At 43.0% G+C, this 26,000-nt stretch overlaps 1 protein-coding gene across 3 annotated transcripts in view; it reads right to left on the bottom strand.

Moving 5' to 3' along the window:
- Nucleotides 1-774: 774 nt before the first annotated feature.
- LAMA1 (laminin subunit alpha 1) overlaps nucleotides 775-26,000 on the bottom strand; it is a 168,541-nt gene continuing 143,315 nt past the window's right edge. For all 3 annotated transcript variants that reach the window (XM_047827002.1, XM_047827005.1, XM_047827004.1), the window contains exons 49-63: nucleotides 21,574-21,724; nucleotides 20,772-20,916; nucleotides 20,160-20,301; nucleotides 17,436-17,550; nucleotides 17,073-17,243; nucleotides 14,466-14,629; nucleotides 13,567-13,752; nucleotides 12,055-12,190; nucleotides 10,187-10,299; nucleotides 7,689-7,878; nucleotides 6,994-7,152; nucleotides 6,314-6,467; nucleotides 4,955-5,088; nucleotides 1,741-1,963; nucleotides 775-1,135 (exon numbers count right to left, since the gene is read on the bottom strand). In XM_047827002.1, the coding sequence (XP_047682958.1) occupies nucleotides 975-1,135; nucleotides 1,741-1,963; nucleotides 4,955-5,088; nucleotides 6,314-6,467; nucleotides 6,994-7,152; nucleotides 7,689-7,878; nucleotides 10,187-10,299; nucleotides 12,055-12,190; nucleotides 13,567-13,752; nucleotides 14,466-14,629; nucleotides 17,073-17,243; nucleotides 17,436-17,550; nucleotides 20,160-20,301; nucleotides 20,772-20,916; nucleotides 21,574-21,724 (2,344 nt within the window). In that variant the 3' untranslated portion in view covers nucleotides 775-974. The remainder of the gene's footprint in view (nucleotides 1,136-1,740; nucleotides 1,964-4,954; nucleotides 5,089-6,313; nucleotides 6,468-6,993; nucleotides 7,153-7,688; nucleotides 7,879-10,186; nucleotides 10,300-12,054; nucleotides 12,191-13,566; nucleotides 13,753-14,465; nucleotides 14,630-17,072; nucleotides 17,244-17,435; nucleotides 17,551-20,159; nucleotides 20,302-20,771; nucleotides 20,917-21,573; nucleotides 21,725-26,000) is intronic.

The raw sequence follows: 26,000 nt of genomic DNA, 5'->3' as shown, positions 1-26,000 counted from the left end.
GGATGGTGTGGGCTAGTGGCCCAGGACTCAGGCAGTAGGCCAGCTCTGGTGCCTGGACCTTCTTCCCATCCACACTATCAAGGTAGATGGGGAACGTAAACCATGGCACTTGCCAGCCCCTCCAACCTAGAAAGAGTTCCAGCATCTCCCCCACTGTCTGGTGGTTTTAGGGCTGGCTCTTTTGTATTCTATTTGCTCTTTTATACCATGGCTTTTTTTTTGTGCTCCAGGGAACCCAGTACTAACGTGGCAGGCCAGCTAAGGCACCAAACCCTGCTCCTGCCTGTGCTATCGAGGTGTTCGGGGGAGTGTAAACCATGGTACTTGCCAGCCCTTCCGACCCAGAGACAGTTCCAGCAGCTCTCCTGTTTGGTGGACTTACAAGGTAGGATCTCTTAGATACTAGTTGCTCTTTTAAAGGACGGCTTTTTTCTGTGCTGTAGAGCAGACAGATCAGCTCATGGTCCCTCAATGCTATCCTTCCCCACTGCAATTCACAGGGGTGGGGGTTCCTTTTGTTACCATGTCCCCACCTCTCTTGCCACTCTTTATGTGCTCTGTGCCACAGAAGCCATCCAGTCAGCCCTCAGTTCTTCAGGAGGAACTGCTCTATAAATAGGTATAGATTGTGGAGGAGGTGAATTCAGGGTCTTCCTACATCACTATCTTGGACCAGACTCCATATTTGTATAAAATTCAAAATGTAAAACATGAAAAACTGTCAGGTAATCAACAGAATATTCAATGTTTACAAAGAAAAAGTGAGCCACTTAATTCAATTTACATTTTAAACTATTTAATAGAGGTATTTGTTGTACACATGGTTTTAGTTTAATACAAGTACAAAATTTCTCTCTGGAAACACTTAACCTGAGTTGAAAATGAAATCAGAACTGAAGAGAGATTTTAATTCACAAAAACAATTCTCCTCAAAATATAAACAATGATTCCCAACTGGGGAGTTGCTCTGAAATTCAGGGTTCAGACCCAGGACAGGAATGAGGGAAAACTCCTTGTAGATCAAAAGCTCTGCTGAAGTCATAGGATTGCACTTGTGGGCCCTTAATCAGAGTGAGCTTTCTCAAGCACCCCCGGAAGGAGGTCTGGCTGCTCAGGCAGTTTTGCTTTACGTCAGCTGTTAAGAGAGAAGTCTTGCTTAATTTTGTTAAATGACATGACTAGCACAATAGGAGCAAAAGTAATTATCAAGTAGTTTCTTCATCACAATTAGAACACTGTTCTCCCACATATGTTGCTTCTGTGATAAGTCAATGAAAACTTTTAATATATGGTAATTTTAAGGTATAGTTATGACTTAAAAGTCATCAAAGAGATGTTTATTTCGTTATTTGTAAAAATCACTGGGAACATCCGAAATGCAGAATTCAAATCCAGAATCGATGTCAGAGGATAAGATCATGTTTCTTTGTCCTCTAAAATGGTTACCTGCCCTAAAATGACTTCCTACTCTGGGGGGTCATCTAAGATGACTTGCCTCAGTAAAGTCATCTCGCTTACTTTACATTGCATCCGGTGTTCTCAGAGTCTTACCTAACGATGAATTTACTTGTGTAGATTATTTTAACTTTTCCAAGAACTTCTAGGTATTTGAGATAGACTTTCTAAAATGTAAAGGATTTGTCACCCAAACCATGTATTTTTCTCAATCCCTATTCTGTATCCAGCTGAACTGACAGAGCTCCTTAAAAGTGAATGGGCAAAGCAGACACCCATACGTACCAGGGTAGCCGCCCACATAAATGGGATTGTTGGTGTCTGCTGAGGTGGACTGGGTGTGTGGACTTTCAGCGTGAGCTGCATTCCCATCAACAATCAGAACCAAGCGGTGTTTGCTTTTCTGAGCTTGAAGTGTGTGCCATCTTCCATCGCACAGAGTACTGGTAGCTTTGGGTTTATATGTGGCTGTTATCCGACCAGCACCATTGTTAACATGAAACAAGATCTAAACAAACAAGGCACAAATACCTTGGTGAATTTTTCTATGTTTAAGGAACACCATTCATTTATATAATGCTCTTGGAGTAGATAAATCCCCCCATTCTGCTAAAAAGGAGGGCAAGCTATGAAAAACAATGATTTTGAAAAATAACCTCATAAAGGATGCAGGTTTCATCACTCCCGAAACTACAGAAAGGATCAGTGACCACCTCCATGGGAAGAAGCCCAAGCCATTGCCCTCAAATCAGTACCTTTTTCAGGCCTGCAGGAGCTGATGGGTTTAGAGGGTCAGTTTGTAGCAGATGGCTAGCACCTATGAAGGACCATTTACCGACTCTCTTGTGACAGACTATAGGTGCCCTACCACAGCAAGTTGTAACACACAAAAAAATCTAAGACTTGCAAAAGCTAGCAGGGAATACTTGTAAGAATACTGTTGTAGAGGTGACTCCGTGTATTTCGAGGTCAACTGTGATAAATTAAAGATGTATACTATAGACCCTCGGGCAACAGCTAAGAAAAGTTTTAAAGGAAAAATAAGCCAATAGTAGAGGTAAAATATACATCAGAAATTACATTTTTGGCAACTGTTACACTTCTAATAATGTTTCTCAGATGTCATATAAAAATATGCACGATACAGAATTTTTCAAAATTCTTTTGAAGTCCAGATGAGGAAGCCTTTGGCTATAAGCCACAGTGTAGAGGGGCAAGCGGTATGATGTAGAGGCAGCTTTGTTTAGACATGAAGATGAAATAAGGGGGGAGAAGAGGTGAAGGACAAGAGGTGGATCTGATTTTCTTACATCCTCCTCACCCCCATTCTAGGATGTCCTTGCGGCCGGAAACCCAGTGGGGAAGAAGCAGAAGTACTAGAAATAGGCAAATGAGATTGCAAATAAAATTGGGAAAAATCTAGAGCACAGAGACTTGTTCCTTCCTTGCAGGAGGCAGTAGCTTAAAAAGAGTCAAGCATCTTAGTTCCAGAGCAACACAAGTTGACCACAGTGCAAGAGAAATGGTGAAAAGTGTAGGTAGGTAGAGAGGATTTAAGAGACGCCTTTCATCCCCATGGCCTGGCAGCAACTCCCCAGTTCTCCTGTGATCCTCTGGGGGACGCAGGAGGTGGCTGAAGAGACAGCAGTGCCCCTGACCAGGGATGGGAAGCTTGATCTGCAGGGGATGTTGGCCTAATAATCTCCAGGATAAGTTCCCACAACCTGGTGATGGCTGACACTGCCAGGGACAACTGGCCTAGTGCACAAAAGACAGAGGCTATGCCTAAGGACCAGGAATGCCAAGCCACACCTCAGCTATTGTCAAGAGAGAACTTACAGAAAAGAAAGGACAAGGAAGACTCTCTTCCCTCACATCTTGCTTGCACCTAGAGGCAGTTTTCAAGCGAAAGAGACTAAGGTATCCTAATTGTTAAGTTCATTTTGTTCTGAACATGGGAAAGACTGGCGACTGAAAAGAGCAGAATAGTTACAGAAAAAAAAAAAAATATATATATATATATATATATATATAGAATTAAAAAAATTAGACTGTGGTATATCCATCACATGGAATACTCTGCAATAAAAAAAAAAAGAAAAATGAACCACTGATAAACACAACAGCCCAGATCAATGCCAGGAAATGAGGCTGAGTGTACAAAGCCAATCTCAAGAGGACATATACTGTATCATATCATTTATATAATACTCATGAAATAACAGAGAGCTGGAGAACAGATCAGTGGTTGCCCAGGGCTAGAGAGAGAGTTGGTGTGGATATGAAGGGGTGGGTCGAGAGAGCCTTGAGGTACAATTAAGTATCTTGACTATGAGGGTGGATACATAAAGCTAAACAAAATTGTGTAGAGCTACAGACACACATGTACATGTATAAATAACTCAACTGAAAAAAACTCTGGATTATGCCAATGTCTATTTCATGGATTTGATGTTGTGTAAGAGTTATGCAGGGACACCTGGGTAGCTCAGTCGGGTAAGCATTCAACCTTGGTTCAGGTCACAATCTCACAGTTCATGAGTTTGAGCCCTGCATTGGGCTCTCTGCTGACAGCTGAGAGCCTAGAGCCTGCTTTGGATTCTGTGTCTGCCTCTCTCTCTGCCCCTCTATTTCTCTCAAAAATAAGTAAACATTAAAAAAAAATTTTTTTTAAGAGTTATGCAGAGCGTCTGGGTGACTCGGGGAGCTGACTTCGGCTCAGGTCATGATCTCACAGTTCATGGGTTCGACCCCCATGTCGGATTCTGTGCTGACAGCTCAGAGCTTGGGGCCTGCTTCCAGATTGTGTGTCTCCCTCTCTCACTCTCTGCCCTTCCCTCACTTGCAGTCTGCCTCTCTCTCTCAAAAATAAATACGAAAAAAAACTTTTTTAAATTAAAAAAAAAAAAAAGTTATGCAGATGCTAACACGGGAGAACCTCCTTATATATTTTACTATAACTTGCTATCAATCTGTAATTACTTCCAAATGAAATGTTAACAAATATTAGGGAAGGGAGAGCATCAGGTTGGCAATTTTCAGATGCCTCTGGAGAAAAGATTTCTGTTGTAGTAAGATTGCAATTTTGCTTTAAGTTTAATTTCATTTTTGTCATTTTTAATCTTTTTCAGATTAATTAAACCTTTTCTCTTTTCCACTGAAATGATCATTGGAAGTTTGGATCTAGGTATTTCTTGTTTTTTTGTTTTTTAATTTTTTAAATGTTTGTTTATATTTGAGAGAGAGAAATAGTACACAAGCAGGGGAGGGGCAGAGAGAGAGATGGAGACAGAATCTGAAGCAGGCTCTGAGCTGTCAGCACAGAGCCCGATGCGGGGCTCGAAGCCAGGAGCCATGAGTTCATGACCTGAGCCAAAGCCAGATGCTTAACTGACTGAACCACCCAGGCAACCCTGGATCTAGGTATTTCTACTGTTTCTCAATTGCTCTGTCTCTGGCACTGGGATAAAGGAGAACCCCATCAAGATCAAGCACTTACCTTGCCATTCACAATCTCTAATCCGATGGCATCTACTTTGGCGCTGCTGATCCCCAGGAGGACACCATTCTCGGAGGTGGTACGAAATTCCAGTGTTATATTTACATCTGATCGGACTTTGTAGCCTTCCTTGACTGAAAAATACAAGGATAACCCCAAGTTAGGGGTGAGCCTGGCCCAGGAGGGTTCAGAGTCAGAGAGGCCGTGGGCTGGCTGGCTGTGCATTTTGGTTCCTAGCTCAGGAGGCCTGGTGCTAGCTCTTTCTCTGGATCCAGCACCATCCTCAGCTTCCTCATCTGTAAGATGAAGTGATGCTATTCAAGACCTACCAGGGCTGAGCCAGACCGGAGCCCAGGCAGGCACATCCTCTCTTCTAGAGACACATAGGGAAAAAACCGAAAGGGATTTGATCCATATAATCCCTTCATCATCTATCCGGCAATAGTCTACTTTATTTTCCCAATATCTATATACTGGGTATGGTGTCATTTACTGAGCATATTCATATCCACGCTAGGTTTTTTTACTTGAGGATTTAATTAAATGTATATTTTATTCAAGTGATAGAAAAGCTGAGAAACCAAACTGGGGCTACATAGCAGATGGTTGTTCAGCCCAGGGTTAGAGGAAAATTGGGAGAAGGCCGTGTTACCAGAGCTTCTTGGAAGCACAGAGTGAAGGAGAGAAGTGTGCTAGCTTTTCCTTTCCTCCCGCCCGCCCCTAATCTTCCACCAGGACCTCCCTGGAAGCCAGAGAAACGCGGTTCCCTGTGGTAGAAAGCAGAACAGAGGCCAAGAGGAGCAGGGTTGTGAGTGCAAACAGCAAATCAGATGGAGAGGGAAGGCCAGATACATTACAAAGGCTTAGTTCTAGGCCGTGAGGAATTTACATTTGAAGGCATTTTAGACATTTAAATTCCTCTACTTAGGATCAGTATTGTCAACAGTCTCAATGGAGTCAATTTCTTCATCAAATCTGACTTGCATTTGGCTGGCTGGTCTAGATATTTTATGTTGATTTTTGTCAAAGGCCTTTATTAACTTGGGCAGAGAGAATGTGGCTCACATAAATTTAGGGAAAGTACAGACAAAACCAGTACCACATGTCTGCCCTCTGCCTGAAGTTGCCGCCCTCCTGGTGGGAACAAGCCTGCAGCAGGCCATCTGGATAGCATGAGGGGGAGAAGGCTTTTACATTAGAAGCTGAGAAATTAGAATAAACTCGAACACTTAACTAAAATGGTCTTGCTGCAGTCTTGTTCAGGGGGTCCTGTCCTATCAGGACATATCACTGGATCCATTTCAGAGTGCAGGCTAAATAAACCCAAAGATTTCTTTTGAGATCATTGATAATACATACCAAGAGCTGCGTATCCACTGCCTTCAAAGAACGTTCCTTCCTGGGCCACTGCATAGCACCTGCTTACTGCAAATGCAGACACTGGGCTGCTTTTGTCCAGCTGTTTGCCATTCAGTATCACCTCCCCAATGCAGGCGGGGACACTGTGGGTGATCTAAACCAAGTGACATGAGAATAGATGCTCTAAGTAGAACAAGAAGGGCAAGGGTAAAATGTTCCTATGCTTCAACAAACACATTAGAATGTTAACTTTTGGTTTTTAAAATCGAATTTCCACAATAGTTTACATAAACATCTAACGGAATGCTACTAGCTAGGAGTATCTTGGCTAGTAATGCAGTAAAGGTGTTTTCCATCATTTTGATTAAGTAGTGTAGAAATCAAGATGCCGAGTTTTCTAATCTGCAAATACAAATCTACTGGACTTTCCTGCATTGTACCAGAGCTAAATGGCTGGGAAGGGGAAACGTTCATTAACTAACAGGTAGGAAAGGCTGGCTGAGCTTCAAGGGGAAGCCCCAACACAATTTAGGGATGCAGTTTAAAAGGTGTGCATCATGCAGCCAAGCTCCAGTTTCAAACAAGATAATTCAACATAAACTTTTTCTTCTACAAATAAAACCACAAAAGCACAACCACAATAAAGGTAAGACGGGCTCCAAACAGAAAACACAGCTTACGTTTCCAATGTTCCTGGCTCTGTACTCAGAGGGAAGACCTCCTAGGTACAGCTTTCCTTCCACATCCAACATGGTACCATCTCCCACAGCTGTCACCGTGGGGGATTCCTGGCCATCAACTGTCATGAAGCCCTTTCTTTTAAAGTGCTCTGTCTTGACCTAGAGCAAAATGAGAATATCCACAGTTTTAAAGGAATCTGAGAAAACTGTAACAGATGTTTGTTTGCAGCATCTGTTCATTATAGCTGTAATAACCTGAATGAGATCCTAAAGGATGGCTCTGATTTTTACACAGTTGGTGTTGAGGAGACCAAGCCTGGCAGGAGGCTGGAGCAGGCACAGGCAAAGCGCACGTTAGAATGGGAAGAACCCCTGAGGCCTAGTTATAAGAAAGCAAATGCCATGACCTAAGGGTTGGCCCACTCATGCCACAGGTAGGCTTGATTTACTTCTCATCAAGGTGAGAACGCTTCTGGTACCTTTCATTCATTCCACCAATGTTAGCTGCTGAGTGCCTTTCAGGATGCAGAAAAGGTCCCTGCCTACAAGAAGCTTATATCTATAGAGGAGATAGTGGACACAAAGCAAGCTAGAAACCAAAGGGGATCACTTCATGACAGCGAACTGGAATGGATACAAGGGATGGATGGAATAAACCTTAGCACGAGGGATTCACCAGCTTCCTGAGGGCATACCGTGTGCCACCTGCCATCACTGATCACTGCAGGGTGGGAGACCTTTGTTCTGCCTTTCCCAAGATCAAACATGAAGTGAAGGTGGCCCCCATGCAGCTGGAGCGTGGCATAATCAACTTGGTTCTGATGAGCCATGTAGTAAATCAGACCGCTGGAGGCAAATGTCCGGATACTTAGCTGAACTGAGAGCCTGTAGGAAAACAAGAGCTCAGGCCTCAGAAAGAAACTTTCACATGTAAAAATAACCTCAAAGAGAGAATCTAATAACTGTTTCAACCTGTGTATTTAACATCTCAGCAGAGAGTCATTCATTATTCTTTCATTCATTCATCCATCTGTTCACCCAACTAATAGTTACCACATACAGATGTCTGCCAGAGACTGTTCTAGATGCTGAGGCTGGAGCACTAAACAAAGAGGAATGTCCTTTCTCCCGCAAAACTAATACTAGAAATCTATCAGAGATAAAATTGGGTCATGAGAGGCCAACTGGTGGTTTTATTAAAGAGGGCAGGCAGCCCTGAAAAGGTGCTGTTTCAGCTGAGCTCTGAATGGCAGGAGCAAGCCCCACAAAGCTCAGCACTTTGTTTGCAGACAGTGCCGAGTATGCTAAAACAATGGGGTAGATTTGGGTGGACAGCCAGGAACCCCCTACCGGGGCTCCATGGGAGACAGCACCACACAGCAGTGGAGGGAAGGCTGCATCTGGGTATCCTCCCGCAGAAGAAAGCACAACACTAAAGCACTCTGGGACAGCGAGTGTTAAATATCAAGGCAATTTGTGGCACAAGTGTTTGCTCCTCTTGTTAACACTGATGAGGAAGAGGGTGATGGCTCTGAGAGAGGTGATGGGCTCCAGAGGCAAGCAAGATGGGGAGCAGGACCCTTCCTCTGTGGTGCAGGGGAAGAGGTACAAGGGTGGGGACAAAGGCAGCAGGGGTGCTCTTTTGGGTAGTGGACAGATGAGGAGAGTTCTCTGTTCACTGAGGCAGTCATCAACTGGGGCATGAAGAGAGGCTGTGGGAATGCACGGAGTTTTGAGATAAGAGAAGCTATAAAAATTTTTTTAAAAATGAACATAATAGGGGCGCCTGGGTGGCGCAGTCGGTTAAGCGTCCGACTTCAGCCAGGTCACGATCTCACGGTCCGTGAGTTCGAGCCCCGCGTCGGGCTCTGGGCTGATGGCTCAGGGCCTGGAGCCTGTTTCCGATTCTGTGTCTCCCTCTCTCTCTGCCCCTCCCCCATTCATGCTCTGTCTCTCTCTCTATCCCCAAAAAAATAAACATTGAAAAAAAAAATTAAAAAAAAAATGAACATAATAGAGAATAGTATTGGCTACTCATGTAGTCTGGAGGTTCTATCTCAAATCAGTGGCCATGGCTTTCAAGTCAAACCAGGTAAGAAAGAGATATGTACTTCTGCAGACTTGACCACCAATGTGGATTCTGGTACAGATTAGGAAGTATGAATTTTTCCTGGGGCCGTGGTGGAAGTTTGCAAAGGAGCACCTGTAATAATGGCACTGTGCCCATCGGTATTGGGGATAAACTATTCTAGGGGAGTTGTAGAGGGAGGGTTTGTGAGAAAGCATGACAGGTTCAAGGTCTTGATGCAGTTGAGGAGCTGTTGGAATGGGAGGTAACAGTAGATATGAGGAGGACGGGGTTAATAGGATGCTTCAGGTAGAGATTCTGGTTGGAAGTGGGATGGATATTTACAAAGTAGGCAAGGGTGTGTGTGACCGTGGGGAGAATGTGGCTGAGGAAAAGCCCTCTGACAGGAGCCAGAAGACTTGGAAGGTCCAGTGTGGGGTGGCCGAATTCATGGAAAATGATGGCCCAAGTTCTGGAACAAAGACACTGAGGCAAGGTCTGAAGACGGTGCCATAGGGGCAGTGATCACAGGTGGCCATAACACCAGGTGCAGTCTGAAGGATTCAGAGGAGAGGAGGAATGTGGAATCCCCAGGCCTCATCTGTGGGATGTGAGCTAGCTTTGTCAAGGAAGAGCCCTTGGGGACAAGCAGGTGTGAGGGCAAGAAGGAATGCACAGATTGGTGTGGGTGTGGCACCAGGGAGTTTGAAAGGCACAGTGAAAGAGTTTGGGTGGACAATTTGATCAGATTAGTAAATGCTTACAACAGAATGGGGTTGAAAGTCCAGAGGATGATAGATCTAGAGGACTTGAGATTCTAGAACAAGATGATTTAGAGAGATTCCCTACCTATGTGCTTTTCTATATTCATACAGAGGCAGCAGCTAGCCTTCATCAAGAAGGGGTAAGGACAAACCACAGAACCCCACTGGACCACATTTTAAGCATCTGGTTTGCACAAAGGCTGCATTCCTGTCTCTGCCTTTTCACCACTGCCATTTGGTTGCACGTTGAATACTCCATAATAACATACAAGAAGCTTCTGAAAAGACTCATTGCTGAAGAATACCTCCTGGATTCATTTATCGGTGAGACATCTAATAAAGACTTTAGAACAATACCCACCTCTTTCTGACAGCCAGCTGATTGAAGGGCAACACAAAATGGCTGCTTTGCATGAGGCCAAACTGGTGAGCACTGGGGATGTACTCTGGGGCTCTGTCCACAGCACACTGCCCCTGTAAGACACGCAGATGGACTCTCAGCCACACAGAGCCAGGGCCCCCACTAACGTGTCCCAAGTTTTCCATGAAAAAAATATCTCAGAAGCAACTGGATCAGAACACTAACAGCCACAAATACATGTCTGCGCTGACTGATTCTCTGCTTTAAGTAATTTACTTGCTATGTCTTTATCTGAGAAGGCAGTTAGAGCTTCTGTCTTTCACCTCAGTCCCACTTAAGTTTGCTTAAAAGTCCCATGACTATTCATCAGGCCAAAGGGGCAGAGGCCTTGCTGCTGCCCTCCCCTGCCTCCCACCCCAGGCAAGGGCTGGAGGGGATCAGTAGCAGCACATGTACCAGGAGACTGGAAGTGCCCACAAGTGACCAGCAGGGGCTCCGAGCCTGACGTCTCCAATTCCTCCCAGACAGAGCAAGTCCAGCTGAGAGGAGCGAGGCTGAAAGGGGGGCTGCTGGGGAACCTGCAGGTTGCCTGGCCGCACCCTCCACACAGTGGCTCTGAACCACGTGAGGCTTCAGACTCACTTTTCAGCTTGGGGTAGGTGGACGCTACCAGGGGAGCTGTCCTGAGCTCAAAGATTGGTCCTGCTTGGAAGGTACTGCTTTTTGTATGACTGAACCACCATCTAATCAGAGTGCATGCTTTCAACCAAGGAAACAGAGAAATCAGAAAAGGGTAAAGAAAATGGAAACTAAGAACTGCCATTAAAAACACTTGGCCATGGGGTGCCTGGGTGGCTCAGTTGGTTGAGCGTCCGACCTCGGCTTAAGTCATGATCTCTTGGTTCATGAGTTCGAGCCCCGTGTCAGGCTCTGTGCTGACAGCTCAGAGCCTGAAGCCTGCTTCAGATTCTGTGTTTCCCTCTCTCTCTCTCTGCCCCTCCCCTCCTCACACTGTGTCTCTCTCAAAAAATAAACATTAAAAACTTTTTTTTGAAAAGTACTTGGTCAAAATTGGCTTTTCCTAGATGAATCAAATCTTTTTTTTTTTTAAGCAATAATGGAATGTTCAATGGCTTTTACATAACGACTTGTTTCTGACTCAACCCGAAGTCACGATGAGTCCTTATAGAAACTGCTACAAATCTTGCTGTACGGCAGTCAGATGAAGATGGCTGTCAGGGCCTGTGGTCTGTAAATGCTGTGCTGTGTCATCAGAGAACTATTCGCCACCCTGCCCCTGCTCTGCTTTTCATCACAGGGATGAACCTTGTGACCGTTCCTAGAGTTCTTTGAAAAACGGCTTCCTCGGGCGCCTGGGTGGCTCATTTGGTTAAGCATCAGACTGGTAATTTTGGCTCAGGTGATGATAGCATGGTTCGTGGGATTGAGCCCCATGTCAGGCTCTGTGTTGAGCATGGAGCCTGCTTGGGATTCTCCTTCTCTCTCTTTGCTCCTCCCCGCCCCGCCCCCCCCACAGACACGTACACACTCTGTCTCCAAAATAAAAAGTAAAAATGGCTTCCATCTGGGGGTTTGGAGGGTGGGTCAGTGGAAAAGGCTGGAGTGTTTCTCCCTCCCTTCCAGCTCCAGGTGGCCTCCCTGACAGCACCTTTCTTCTCTGTGCCCCAATACTCACCAGGAGACCCTCTCTGCTCAGACTCACTCCCCCTGTTCCTGGTAGCACCACCTTCTCCCGTGGCACTGTTGTTCCATTGTGCTCCTTCAGCTTTCCCAACACCTTTGTAACAAGGTCCCCGCTTTTGTTCTGACTGTACTTGACTGATACAATTAAAGAAAGCCCCTCTTACTAGACTTGGTAAAGGCTGAGGCTCTGGCGGGAGCTCGCTGTCCTCTCCATGAAGAGCCAGCTTCGGCCTTTCTGAAAGCAAGCAGGTGTCCAAATCTACTTGTTCATAACCAACCGCACTCGTGAAATCCAAATGTCTAGATACAAAGTGTTTATAAAATTAATTAAGATACTATGTACAAGCCAACACAGGAGCCAAAGTCATTTGATTATTGAACACTACAGTCTTATGAAAAACCATTAATATATTACTCTTAGTGAAACCAAACTGACCATCTTCCAGTGACTAGAAGTCTGTAAGTCTTATATATTCCCTCATTTGATTCTTCGACCCACCCCATTCCAGCCCCTCCCCGTGTCGTCCTCCTGGCCACCGCTGAGCATCCCTCAAGATTTGGCTCAAATGCAGCCTTGGCCGGGGTAAGAGAATGAGTCTGTCTCTGGCTCTCACACGACTACACACTGGCCTCAGTTAAACACTGATTTCTTTCTTAGAGATTTACACTTGCCAGGAAGTCCTGACCTACACTTGTCATATTCCCTTCACTCTGCAGCCCTTGCAACATGTCCTGTCTGCGTCTACCCTCTTGGCACCTTCTGAGGACATGACTGTGAACGGCACAGAAGCATTTCTGCCCTATGGAATTCTCAGCCTCAGGGCTTTCAGTAGTAAGATGCTGAATCAGTTTATTTATAAACAGAGAACTGGGCAAATAAATCAATTGTACAAATAAGTTGTACAAACCAAGGCTCTGACATGATAATCGTGCTGAAACCCAGTGTAATGTTTTATTCTTCCAAAGTCCAAGGACTCCTAAGAGGTTCTTTTACAGGGGACACTGCGACCATCAGAGATCCAAGCCGTTGTTTAAGGTCTCAAGGCAAATGGGCAGTTCAGGCAGGAGGGAGCTTGCTTGTCCTGGGCAGATTCTGGCCCCGCACCCCCACCTGCAGGTTGTAGCCCCGCTTTTGTGCCACCAGCGTTCTTATGCAGGCAGGAGGCAAGTGAAGAAGAAATGAATACCCATGGGCATGTGGGCATGTGTCCGTTCTCTTACTCAGAATGAGCTCCACAGGGAAAACAGACTTCCCGTTCTTAATTAGGCACTAATTGTTTCAGGAGGAGCCATTAAACCGAAGCTGCAAGAAACGCCACCATAAAGGTTCCTTTAAAGCAGTGAGCTCAAGACAGCAAGAAACTTGCATCACAAAATCTCTATGTTCCCTGAAGTGCATGTCAAAAGTGTATTTGACCTCTGATGTTTGTTGATAGTCTGTGGAACTGATGTTCATTTTTTTTTTTTTTAATATATGATTACCAGATATATCCACTATTCTAATCCAGTAGAATCCATTTGGGAGACCTTTGCAATAGAATAGGGCTCGCTTGTTATTCAGAAACTTGTAGGATTTTAGGTAATCTCAAAAGCAAAATTAGATAGCAAGTCAGGGTCAGTACTCAGCTTTAAAAAATTAGGAAGTGCAAAAACATGTTAAGAGCAGTTACACTTACTCCATGTTAAAGATCAGGTTTTTGATACAGCCGTGAAATGATCTTCCCATCTTGAGCACTGATGTCCCCTCACCCTCTGGAACTCCCCCTATGTACAGGCTGGATACATTTATTGTCCTGCTTTCTGCTGATGGGCCCAACTTCATTTCTACAGGATTTGTCTCATCCATTTGGACAGTGATAATGCTAAAAGGTCAAAGGAGAAAAGAAAAGCTTTTAAATGTAATGAAACATAGCTATTTTAATACATAATTTCACAAGTTCTTACTGAATGACAGAAGTTCCCTGAAGACAAATTTTAACGACACTAAGTGAATAAAAAGGTGAGTCTTAAAAATTAACACTTAGAATTGAACATCCTCCCAAAATGAATCACGTTATTAAATACTATTGAGTTCAATTCACTTGGGGAGAGTATTATTCTTTTACTTTACCTGTGATAAAATGTCCAGCATGCTTTTGAAACATTTGGTCTACCGCTTTGAAGGGATATATGTAGGAATGCTGATACAACACTATTTACTATTTTACTATTTGTTTTCTGTTTACTGTGTTCCTACTTACTGTTTGACATTATTATTTAGTATTGATATAATGCTGTCCACTCACACTATGGTACTATCTGCCACAGAATTAATCTGATGTAAAACATTTTATACTGGGCCCCAGAAAAGAGCAGGGTTAAGGTTTTTTAATTGCAAAAATTCCACAAATATCTTATTACCAAGCAGATGAAATTACTTTTGAGGGAGGTTTTCTAGAAGGGCCCCAGAGTTATTCTGGAGCTGTAAAATCTCTGAATTTTCCTGACTTCATCCTAGTCATCCCAACCATTTTACTGCAAAGAGTATCCTAACATGGTTCCTACTGTCGGTCACCAGGGCCTTGTATGTGAATACCTCCCAGTCCTCATCAGAGAGATGGAATGCTCTTGCCCGTCACCATATGTGCCCTTGGGAGCACGCAGGAGAGCTCTTCTCAGGTTTGCTCCATCCCCAGAGTTAACGTGCACTTCAATGTGGCCTTCAATCAGCATGATGGAAAAGAAGGGCTGGGAAGGTTGCTGAGAGATTTTCAACAGAAAAAATATTGCCACGTGATTTTTAAAATTATGAAGACAATATGAGAGTATTAACAAGCAACGTATTAAGAATATCACCATCTAACACAACTCTTTTAAATTTTGTATAGGAGTTTCTTTTTTTGTTTTTAATTTTTTTTTTTTCAACGTTTATTTTTGGGACAGAGAGAGACAGAGCATGAACGGGGGAGGGGCAGAGAGAGAGGGAGACACAGAATCGGAAACAGGCTCCAGGCTCCGAGCCATCAGCCCAGAGCCCGACGCGGGGCTCGAACTCCCGAACCGCGAGATCGTGACCTGGCTGAAGTCAGACGCTTAACCGACTGCGCCACCCAGGCGCCCCCAGTGTATATGAGTTTCTAATCTCTGTTCATATGATTTACATTCTGCTTTATGCTCTTATCATTAACCCTATCAAAGATTTCCCTTTCTACTTCATACTTTTTATTGCCACCATATGTACTAACAGATATACTGTAAATCATTGACCGATTTATTGTTAAAAATTTAGTTTCCAATTTTTCTTACCATACATAGTACTTTTGTTTTTTGCCTGTGAACACTTTTTTTTTTTTTTTTTTTGGCCTAACATTTCTAAAAGTGGGTTTAAAAGGTGGAAGAGTTTGGAAATTATTAAAGCTTTGAGAATTATTTTGCACATTGAAAATTGGTCCACCAGCAGAACGGGAGTGTGAGTGTTTCACAATGCCCTTGTGAGCATTCTGTTTTGCTGAACAAGCAGCAAACTATGATTTGCAAATGGTCCTATTAAGATTGGTGGAGGCAGGGCACCTGGGTGGCTCAGTCGGTTAAGTGTCCAACTTCCACGGAGGTCATGATCTTACAGTTTGTGGGTTCGAGCCCCACATCGGGCTTTATGACGACAGCTCAGAGCCTGGAGCCTGCTTCAGATTCTGTCTCTCTTTCTGCCCCTCCCCCATTCGTGCTCTCTCTCAAAAATAAAGTAACATTAAAAAAAAATTTTAAGACTGGTGGAGGCAAACAGTCTATTGGTTCCTCAAAAAGTTAAACATAGAATTATCATGTGACCTATCAATTCCACTCCTAGGTATATACCCAAAAGAACTGAAAGCAGGTAGTCAAATACTTTGATGTAAATGTTCATAGCAGCATTATTAACAATAGCTAAAAGGTAGAAACAACCCCAAATGTCCATCAGTGAATAAGTTATGTACATATAATGGAATAGCAATTCAGCCATAAAAAGGAAGTACTGACACATCCCACGATGTGGACAAACCTCAAAAACATGCTAAATGGAAGACACAAAAGATCACATGCTGTTTGAGCCCATTTATATAAAATACAGATCATCAGGAAATTCAGAGATACAGAAGGAAGACCGCTGGCCACCAGGCACTGGGCTGCTGAGGGGACAGGAAGGGCCCGCTTGACCGCACAGGTTATTATTTGGGTGATAAAAATGTTTTGGAACTAGATAGAGGAGGTGGCCTCACCACATTGTGAAAGCACTAAATGCTAAGTGTTCACTGTAAAATGGTTACTTTTATGTTCTGTGAATTTCATCTCAACTAGGAAAAAAAGAAAAAGATTGGTGGGGCCCATAAATTACCACTCTGTCATGGTTAGACCCTTAGCCAAGTGGCTCAGGCACTAGGAGTCTACATACTGGTGTTCCAGTCCTGGCTCGGACGTATATCAGCTGTGTGACCTTCAGCAGATTAACAAGGTTCTCTGAACCTTTTTCCTCCTCAGCAAAACGTAGGATAAGCAGCATTCACCCTGCAGTGTGGCTGTGATCATCACACAGCAATGTCTACAAATAATCTTGCACAAAAGAGGACAGTATGCCGTGACCTCTACTTCATTAAGACCGTAAATTAGCATTCTGTAAAGCCTCTTCAAATTACGTGATATATGCAAGTTTGAGCAAAAGAAAGGGTATATCTATGCTCTTAAAATGGAATATAAATATGGAAACCCATCAACTTTTCTCTCTTCTACAGCTGCCCCACTGTGCTGATCACAGGCCACATTTCTCTTTCTGCTGACTTCAATCCTATTTGTAGATAAGGAAAATTGTGCTCCATGGAGCAGCACACTAAAAAACTCTACAGAACTGAAGGATTTACTTTCTTAGCCTTAGAATAAAGAGTAGCCACCATAACATGTGGAAAAAAAGCTCTGAATGAGCTTGAAAAGAATGAGGGGTAGACAGCAAGTATCTGCCTTCTCAGTAGGTAGACAAGAAAAATGACTGTGTACCACAAAGAGTTCACTGATTCATAGGGGAAGACATTCAGCGATAGTAACTGCTACTTATTAAAATGCACACTTATAAACAACTGGCCACACTGCTATGATAATGTTCACGACCAAGTCATTTTCCAACTAGTGCTTCTTGAGCTTGTGGCTGAATAACAATAGCATTTGAGCTACTCACCCCGTGGGCCTGCCGATGACCCTGCTTCTCCCCATGCTTGCCCAGGGCAGCCAGGATGATGCCACTGCTGTTCTTGGTGGCAAATGTTGCCAACAGTTCCGATTCTGGCAACAAAGACCTGGGTGACAATTCAACATAGCCACCTTTCAAGAAGCTAACAGTTCGGATAGGCTGGTTAAAAAGGAGGCAAAAAGAACACCATCAGGACTCCTAAGCACTGAATCGCCCATGGTGGGGTTTACTGCTGGTCTCCCCATCATCTCTTTTCCATCCATCGCACTGTGTTAGATTTTGCTACCTTATTATGTTGGTAAGTCAGTGGACATTTGCAAAAACTCATTCAAATATTAAAAGGCTTCCTACCTCCAGTATACAGCCTTTTCTCACTCCATAGGAATTTCTGAGTAAATCAAAGGTTGATCTGGATATTTCCAGGTTTTTGATACAGCCCACATAGCTTTTGCTGGTGACACCTTTCCTGTAGAGAAGGGCACGAGAACAAGATTTGGATTTTATAACTCCATTTTTGAAAGAAGGAATAAAAATAGACCTACAGGTAAAGAAGATCTGCTTCTATGTGTCATTCTGCAGAAATGTCTAAGTGTCCCACTAAGAAGGGTATTGATGGTGAAGACTTTAGGTCTAATGAAGCCTCTCCTTAGGACCAAGGAAAGGGGTTGAATTTAGGGAGTTTGACTAAATGGCTACCTAGACAAAAATGCATCATATTTTAAGGGAAAGTACTGTAGTCACTGCAATTTAAATATACTCATTAAAACAGGCCAATTATAAGAAAGACAGTACACAGTCATAAGGAAACAATAGCACATAGATTGAAATCCAAATCAGTACTATATTTTTCTCTTTGTTGTTATTTATTTTTAGAGAGTGTGTGTGTGCACATGCGAGCAGCGGAGAGGGAGCAGGAGAATCCCAAGTAGGCTCCTCACTGTCAGCAGAGAGCCTGATGTGAGGCTTGATCTTACAAACTGTGAGATCATGACCTGAGTCAAAATCAAGAGTTGGGTGCTGAACCAACTGAGCCACCCAGGTGCCCCACTACCATATTTTTCTTAATAGAAGTTGCCACACTGCTGGTTGGGGTGAGGTTGTAATATGATCAGTCTCTCATTTCCAAAATATGGAGATGACTGAACATCTCTTAAGTTATACTCTGAAACATCAGCTAGTCACAGGAGAACTCTGAAGTCACATGGTTTCCAGATGGAGTCACATCTCACTTTCCTTTCCCTCTGTGTTGAGTAGTGAGCTGCAGACCATTAGGCAACTACAAGGTTTAGGGCAGATTTTAACTTTTCTGGATATGTTTCTTCCTTTGTAATTGAAGAGGCTGGTCTTGATAGATACCCAGGTCCCTTCTAGCATAAAAGTCTGTTATTTGGAATGTCTTCCTGGAAAGGGGGATCTTTTCTCCATTGTATGCACAGTGTCCATCTCGGTAGAGTACAGATGAACTGTGGCACAGCTTGTTGCTACAGGAGCACCCACCCTGCTGCCACCATGTGAGGAAATGATATCTGGAATAGGGAATTAGGAAACTGGCTTCCAATCCTGGCTCCATCCTGGCAGAGGGGTAAGACCTGGGACAAGTGACCAACTCCCCCTGAAGTTTAAGTGTAATTCATTTCAAGATAGGGTGTGGGGGGGTACTGGTGACTGTGGTGGTAAGCTGTGTCCCTTGGAACTTTCAGAAATTTCTGGCAAAGAAGAGGGGTGAGGAGTGAATCTGGACTGCTCAGCTTAACAGCAACAAGTGTGGACGCACTTCCGTGCCACTGATTAGGAGTGCATGTAAGAACTCAGCTGTAGTTAGTGCGGTAGTAGTAGGGTAGTAGCTGTGCTACTAACTTCTTTGAAGACCACCGGGCTAGGTGAATTAGTTTGGACATTTGGTAATCCCACTCCCCAGAATCTATCTTGCCTCGACTGCTGGCCTTTGGTATAGGAGGTTTTTGTTTTTAATGGTGTGAAAGAAACTTCAGGCTTCATTTGTCCAGTCCAAAATGACACAACTAAGAACAAAGACCCACAGAGATCTTATGCAAATTATTAAAGTCACAAAGCTAAACATGAATCAGTGTTATAAAAGGATCTCATTGCCTTCTCTGCCACCTTTCTTCCAACTTCCTGATGCTGGTGTTTCAACTTTCACATACGTTATTCATTCTCATCACGCAAAGGAGAAATGCAGACAGCATGATTTTTTTTTTTTTTGCCCTGAAAAAGATTCTACTATTCTGAAATGTCTAGAAGGAACAACTTATGAGTGAAAGTGGGGTCTAAGAATACTGTACCATATTAAGTAACAATTAGTAACAATCACTAGATGTTCTAAAGGCAACACATAGAAAATCATTAATTTTACTGCAGGAGGATTTCTTTACATCCCAATTAGTAGACACACAGTGGTTTGAATCAAGGCAGACGTTAGGGATTAAAATTTGTCCCTCACAAAAGATGATGAAGTCCTAACCCCCAGTACCTGTGAATGTGACCTTATTTGGAAATAAGGTCTTTTTCGATGTAATCAAGTTAAGATGAGGTCATTAGGATAGGTCCTAATCCAATATGACCATTGTCATTATAAAAAGGGAAATTTAGGGGCACCTGGGTGGCTCAGTTGGTTACGTGTCTAGCTTTTGATTTTGGCTCAGGTCATGATCTCGTGATTCATGAGATCGAGCCCCACGCCGGGGTCTGTGCTGACAACATGGAGCCTGCTTCGGATTATCTCTCCCTGTCTCTCTGCTCACATCCAAAAATAAATTTAAAAAGGGAAATTTGGTCACAGAGACATACACAGAGGGAAGACAGTGTAATAAGAAACAAAGAGAAAGCCATCTACGAGCTGAGGAATGCCTGAAACTCCCAGAAGCTAGGAGAGAGGCATGGAACAGATTCTTTCTCACAACCCTCAGACGGAAGCAATTTTGCCGACACCTTGATTTTGGACTTGTAGCCTCCACAGTTGTTTAAGTCCCCTGGCTTGGGGCACCTTATTATGGCAGCCCTGGGAAACTGACACATTTGGCAATTACAGGCATGACAAATGGGCCATTGATATACCTTACAATTCTTGACCTAGGTAATCCACCCACATAAATTGGATCTTTATCTAGACGATTGAGGTCAGAAGATGCTCCTGGAGTTTCACCTTGCTTCGTTTCTTTATAACTGGTGTTATATGCATCAATAACTGCTAGGAGTCCTAAAATGAGATCGAATAGAAGAGACAAGAAAATGAAAATCACTTTCTGCATTAAAGTAAAACCAAAGTTCATTTATAAAGACATACTCTTTCACATTCTGCACATTTGACCAGGGAGTGTTCTTGACTATTAAATCCTCTGTACAAAAGTCAGTGAATCCAGAATATACAAAACTAAAATGACAGCAGTATGTGTGTGGCAGAAAAGAGAATGGATTTGATCCTTGATTCCAATTCAGCATTTAATATTAAGTAATGCACCTGGAAACCATAGAAAAATAGAATTATAACATTTCTCCAGCAAAATGTGAATCCTGGCGTTTAGCATGTCAAAGAAAACAATGGCTTTCTATTAGAGTATCATTCAAGAATACCCAAGGAGCCACCAAGTACATAAAGACTGCTGATTTTGGAAGGATTTCTATTTCTATGAGGGTGACCAGTATCTCCTTGCCCTTCTGTGCACTTAACTTGCTTTCGGTTTCTCTGGAAGGCGATTTTATACCAGGTTCCGTTGTTATAGCGTCTGTCTGTAATAAGAGCAAGAGGCCCTGAACCCAGGTCAACTGTAACTCTAACTCTGCCACGCACCAGCTCGATGGATACAAAGTCTTTCTGTGAAGAAGAGAAAAGAGTTACCCAGGGCTATGTCATTCTTACGGATCCCCTTTCCCTCCCAAGGCAAGGATGGCAGAAGTCTTCCAAAGTCAAACTCAGAAAACTGGATCTGGCCCAACAGTCAGAGGTCTCTGTTAGGAAACTAAAGTGTCTGGGAAGACTTTCTAGAATACTACACTGATATAAAGGAGAGGAATGCATTGTTGCCCAAATCCACAACTCAGAGAAATGGAATCTTTGTATCTTTTTCATTGAGATTACATGGACCAGTCCTAAAAATAAAACTAGAAGATCCAGAGAGATCACGTGCACAATAGGATAAAAATAACATGAAATTCCTGTGATGGAATTCAAAGGCCACAGTGATCACAGTGAATGTGGAGCAAGATATATGAAAGTCAAAATCTAGTAACAAATGTTACTGCTCTCTACAATGATTGGAAGGCTGTTTTCTACTTGGTACTCTGTACTGTATTTTCCAAAGGTTCTTTGGTGAATTTATAATACATTTCTTAAAACGGGGAAATAGTATGGCATACATATGTATACATTATATTTGCATATGCTCATGAAGCAGTCATTAAACATAAATATCCTCCTAGCAATCTGACTGTATATACACGGTGGAGTCTGCTGTCCCATAAAGCCTCTTACAGTGCCATTTGAAGCAAGGTAGAGAAGAAGCCCGTTGGGTGAAAAGGTACTAAAAAGCATAATTATCTGAGTCACGGTAGCCCGGAGCGTCTTCTCCACAACCGAGTAACCACTCCCATCAAAATGGAAGGACGAGTCTTCGTTCTGGGGGCTGCAAAGCAGAGCAGATGAAATACAATCTATTCTCAGGAAGGCAGTTAAGGAGAAGAAATACCTTTATTGAGTTCTCTCCCTCACAAAAACTGGTAGAGCTATTATTTCCATAATCTGATAAGCATAAATCATAAAATATGCTTGCCATGAGATTATGCAAAACAAATGCCAGTTGCTTTATATGGAAAGGAAAATGTAGGCAGTGTTGACTGTAGTAAAAAGGAATGTCTTCAAAGGATGGATAACTGCTCTAAATATTTCTACTTATCAAGTAGACTCTTTGTTCCAATGTCCTATAATGTAACTGTCCTTTCTTAATTCCAAAGCTTTCAGAGTAATTTTTATATTAGCATGTTATCACCCTCTGCTGGTTTTAACTAATACATCAGCTAAACTGGAGTAATGATGGAAAACAAACCTACATCGATGTAGCAGGACCACTGTGCAAAAAAAAAAAAATCACTGACATATATATATATATATATATATATAAATTATATATATTATATATAAATAACTGACAAATATATATAAATTATATATATAATATATATATCAAATCACTGACAAATATATATAAATTTTATATATATATTATATATATATCAAAAATCTGCAGGATGAACTTAGAACAAAGTTATTTAATACAGACCTCAGTACTTCTCAGGTGAGTGTTTTCTGGTCTTCCCCACACCTCAAAAGGCTGACTTTATTCACGCTTTAATTACAAAGTAAGTTTATCTGGAACATGTCCTAATAGATTTCAAAAATGTTTCTGGGCTTCAGAGTGAAACTTGGACTTTGGTGTGTTTGGGGTAGGAATTTGTACTTCTCCCAGTGGAATAAGCAAACTCAGTGCCCTATCTCCAAGCAGGACAAGTAACCAAACAGTGACACTGTTTCCATCCACAGAACAAACATAGCGGTGCTTTGTGAAACCTGAGGTTTCAAACTGATAGCTTCCCACAGTCCAGTTTTTTCTAAAGATTGCTGTCTTTCGACCTCTTTCAGGAAGTGTATATAACTTGAAATGCACTCTGCGTAAAGAAACTATAGACAGATACCATATGGTTTCACTCTTATGTGGATCCTGAGAAACTTAACAGAAACCCATGGGGGAGGGGAAGGAAAAAAAAAGAGGTTAGAGAGGGCGAGAGCCAAAGCATAAGAGACTCTTAAGAACTGAGAACAAACTGAGGGTTGATGGGGGGTGGGAGGGAGGGGGGGGGGTGGGTGATGGGTATTGAGGAGGACACCTGTTGGGATGAGCACTGGGTGTTGTATGGAAACCAATTTAACAATAAACTCCATATATTGGAAAAAAAAAAACAAAAACATCTGACTTCGGCTCAGAAAAAAAAAAAAAAAAAAGAAACTATGGCTTAATTCTCTGTTATTTAATTCCTAAAGCTGTGACTTCCTACAAGCATGTTCCATTGCTCTAGCTCTTGGCTGACCAGTTTCATGGGGTTAAGGATGCGGACTCTAGAACCAGATTGTTGGGGTTCAAATCCCAGTCCTTCAATTTACTAGCTGTGTGAACTCGGAAAAGTTACCTAATGTCTCTGCGCTTCATTCTTTTCATCTATAAAATAAGGAAAACAATAGCTCTCAGGAAGGCTGTGCATGATTTAATACATGTCAAGTTCTTTAGACAATGCTTGGCACTTATATGTTCAGTACATTTAGCTCTGATGATTCTGCTTTGTTCGGAGGTCCCTGAAGGGCTGCCATTTTGCCTCTTAAAACCTGAACCTCAAAAATTAAGTACCTTTTCAAAGAGCACACCCAAGAAAATAGTGAAACCAGGTTTCAAACAGAACTCCAGAAATCTGTCTTGTTCCGCTGCACACACCCTCTCCTTCCCCAGAACTCCTGAGTTCTCTGTTCTCAAGAATGTGGACTCTCTACTTCTGGCTTCTCTCCATCAGCAGGGCCTGCCCCAATGAGGCAGCACAAAGAGGGGTGCATTCAAATGAACCAACTTGTGAATGCACGTCTTCGGAGGTTCTTGACCCGGGGTCAATGACACACTTCTGGGGCTTGTCCCCTTGTGGGTCAGGCTTCCATTCTATAACCATGAGGCCCAGGCGCCTGATCGCAGGTGGGCCACAGGAAGGCAGCTCCAGGTCCCTGCCCAGACAAGAGGCCCCAGCACAAATGAAAGCAGGGTTGGCAAAAGCACTTTACGGAAAGCTCTGTTCCAGACCCAGCAATTCCAGGTGAGAGTCCTGTAGTCAGGCAGGTCTAGAGAGACACCCTCCCTCCCCAGCCCTCAGCCCTGTGAGCCTTAAAGAATGACTAGGCCTCTGGTCCGAGCTCTCACTCATGACAGGGGTAATACCTACTGTGGTACCATCAGCACTCTGGGCAGCTGTTACGAGAGTGAATGGGGTAGCACCTGGGCCCAGGCCTAAGATGCTGCTTCACCTGTCACCTCCTCCTGCCACAGCACAGAGTACTTTGTGCTTTCATATGGCTCTCTCTCCTATACACCAGGAGATGCTGGAGGAGATGATGAACTCATGTGACTGACGTTGACCTTGCCAGCACCTAGAAGAGTGCCCTGAACGCAGGCGACTGACCTGTCCCAAAAGTCAGCTACACAGCCTATCACAACATCCACTCATAACTAATACAAGAATAAAGTCCTGTTAATCAAATAAAAAGGTTTTTTTTTTCCATATTTAGGTGAAAACTGTTAGAATCCATGGTTTCTTTTGTAATATCCTTTAAGAATTTAAGAGATTGTTCATAATTATTAACATACATTGATAGCATATAAAGAAGTGTAAATATATTCAAGGAGGAATAAAACAAAAAATTCAATTCATTTAGTTGGTAATATAAGTAAAAGGGGCGCCTGGGTGGCCCAGTCGGTTAAGCGGCCGACTTCGGCTCAGGTCACGATCTCGCCATCCGTGAGTTCGAGCCCCGCGTCGGGATCTGTGCTGACAGCTCAGAGCCTGGAGCCTGTTTCAGATTCTGTGTCTCCCTTTCTCTGACCCTCCCCTGTTCATGCTCTGTCTCTCCCTGTCTCAAAAATAAAAATAAAACGTTAAAAAAAATTTTTTAATAAAAAAATAAAAAATAAATTAAAAAAAATATAAGTCAAAGTTACAGGTAAATGTTTCTATTGAGAAAATTATCTTTTTAAATCTAAAGGACATCAGTTGACCACACTAATGATTTAAAATGGCAGGTTACACGCAGAGGTGCAATGCACACTGAATTCTAATCACTGGTCTGCTAAAATTGATTCATTTACTAGAATTAGTTTGTTAATTCTTTGAGCTCAAGTCTTTGTCTAATAGGGTAGGGATGGTTGCCTAAAATGAAGACAATTCAGTTTACAAATACAGACAGAAAGCATCAGCTGTGTCTGTCTCAGCACTTGCCATGGTATGTGTTCTGTGGAACACCAGCAACTCTGGAATGCTGCTTTTTAGAGAGTTTGGGATCAAGTGAGTTTGGGAATGGTGCAACTCCAGCCCATCCCAAGGACAAGGTTACTGCACATTCGCACATTAGGGGCTCTGGATGCTTCACAATCAGGAAATGTACTTAATCATTTAACGCACTGTTTCCCAAACATTTATGGTCAGGACACATCTGACACCCCCACTTTAAAAAAGTATTAATATCCTATCAAACTAATATTCTTTAAAAACACACACACACACACAACATACTTTAGAAGTGGTAGTCAGTATAAGAATAGCCAGTTGATTTGTTCAGTGCCTAGAAAAACATGTAATCAAAACTTTGATTGAGCTAATGAGTCAGTATGACCCTAAGGTTCAGCTGGGTGGTCAGCCTTCCAGCAAAAAAGCCAGTTCCAGAACATGCGTTGGGAGGGTGGTGGCACCTGCCAGTCCCTCCCGAGTTTGGAGCAACCTTCCTCTTTCCCCGGAGGTCCAGGTTGGGTAGACATGCAGTGGGAGGGCAGATCTCAGAAGAAAACGAGTGGCCACATAGAAAATTGACTTCCTCTCCAACAAAAGAAAAGAGCTAGCAATCATCAGATTCACTCATTGCTACAGTTTAAGGTCAGCGGTTTTAAGATAACCCTGAAAATGGCAGGTGAAATTGGGGATACTGTAACAGCTAAAGCACAGGGGGACATTTTCCATATTAGAAATTTTCCATCTCTGTCAAGACTTTCCTTTCTACAAGTAAGATTAATGATCTGGGGTCAATGTGGGGCCCAGAGGTCCAGGGGCCAGAACATTTTTCAAGTTCGAATCACTATTGCTGGGGAAATGTCCCTGCTA

This window comes from Prionailurus viverrinus, chromosome D3, assembly GCF_022837055.1.
Source record: "Prionailurus viverrinus isolate Anna chromosome D3, UM_Priviv_1.0, whole genome shotgun sequence".
Taxonomy (NCBI): domain Eukaryota; kingdom Metazoa; phylum Chordata; class Mammalia; order Carnivora; family Felidae; genus Prionailurus; species Prionailurus viverrinus.
This window is presented reverse-complemented; position numbering and strand designations above follow the sequence as displayed.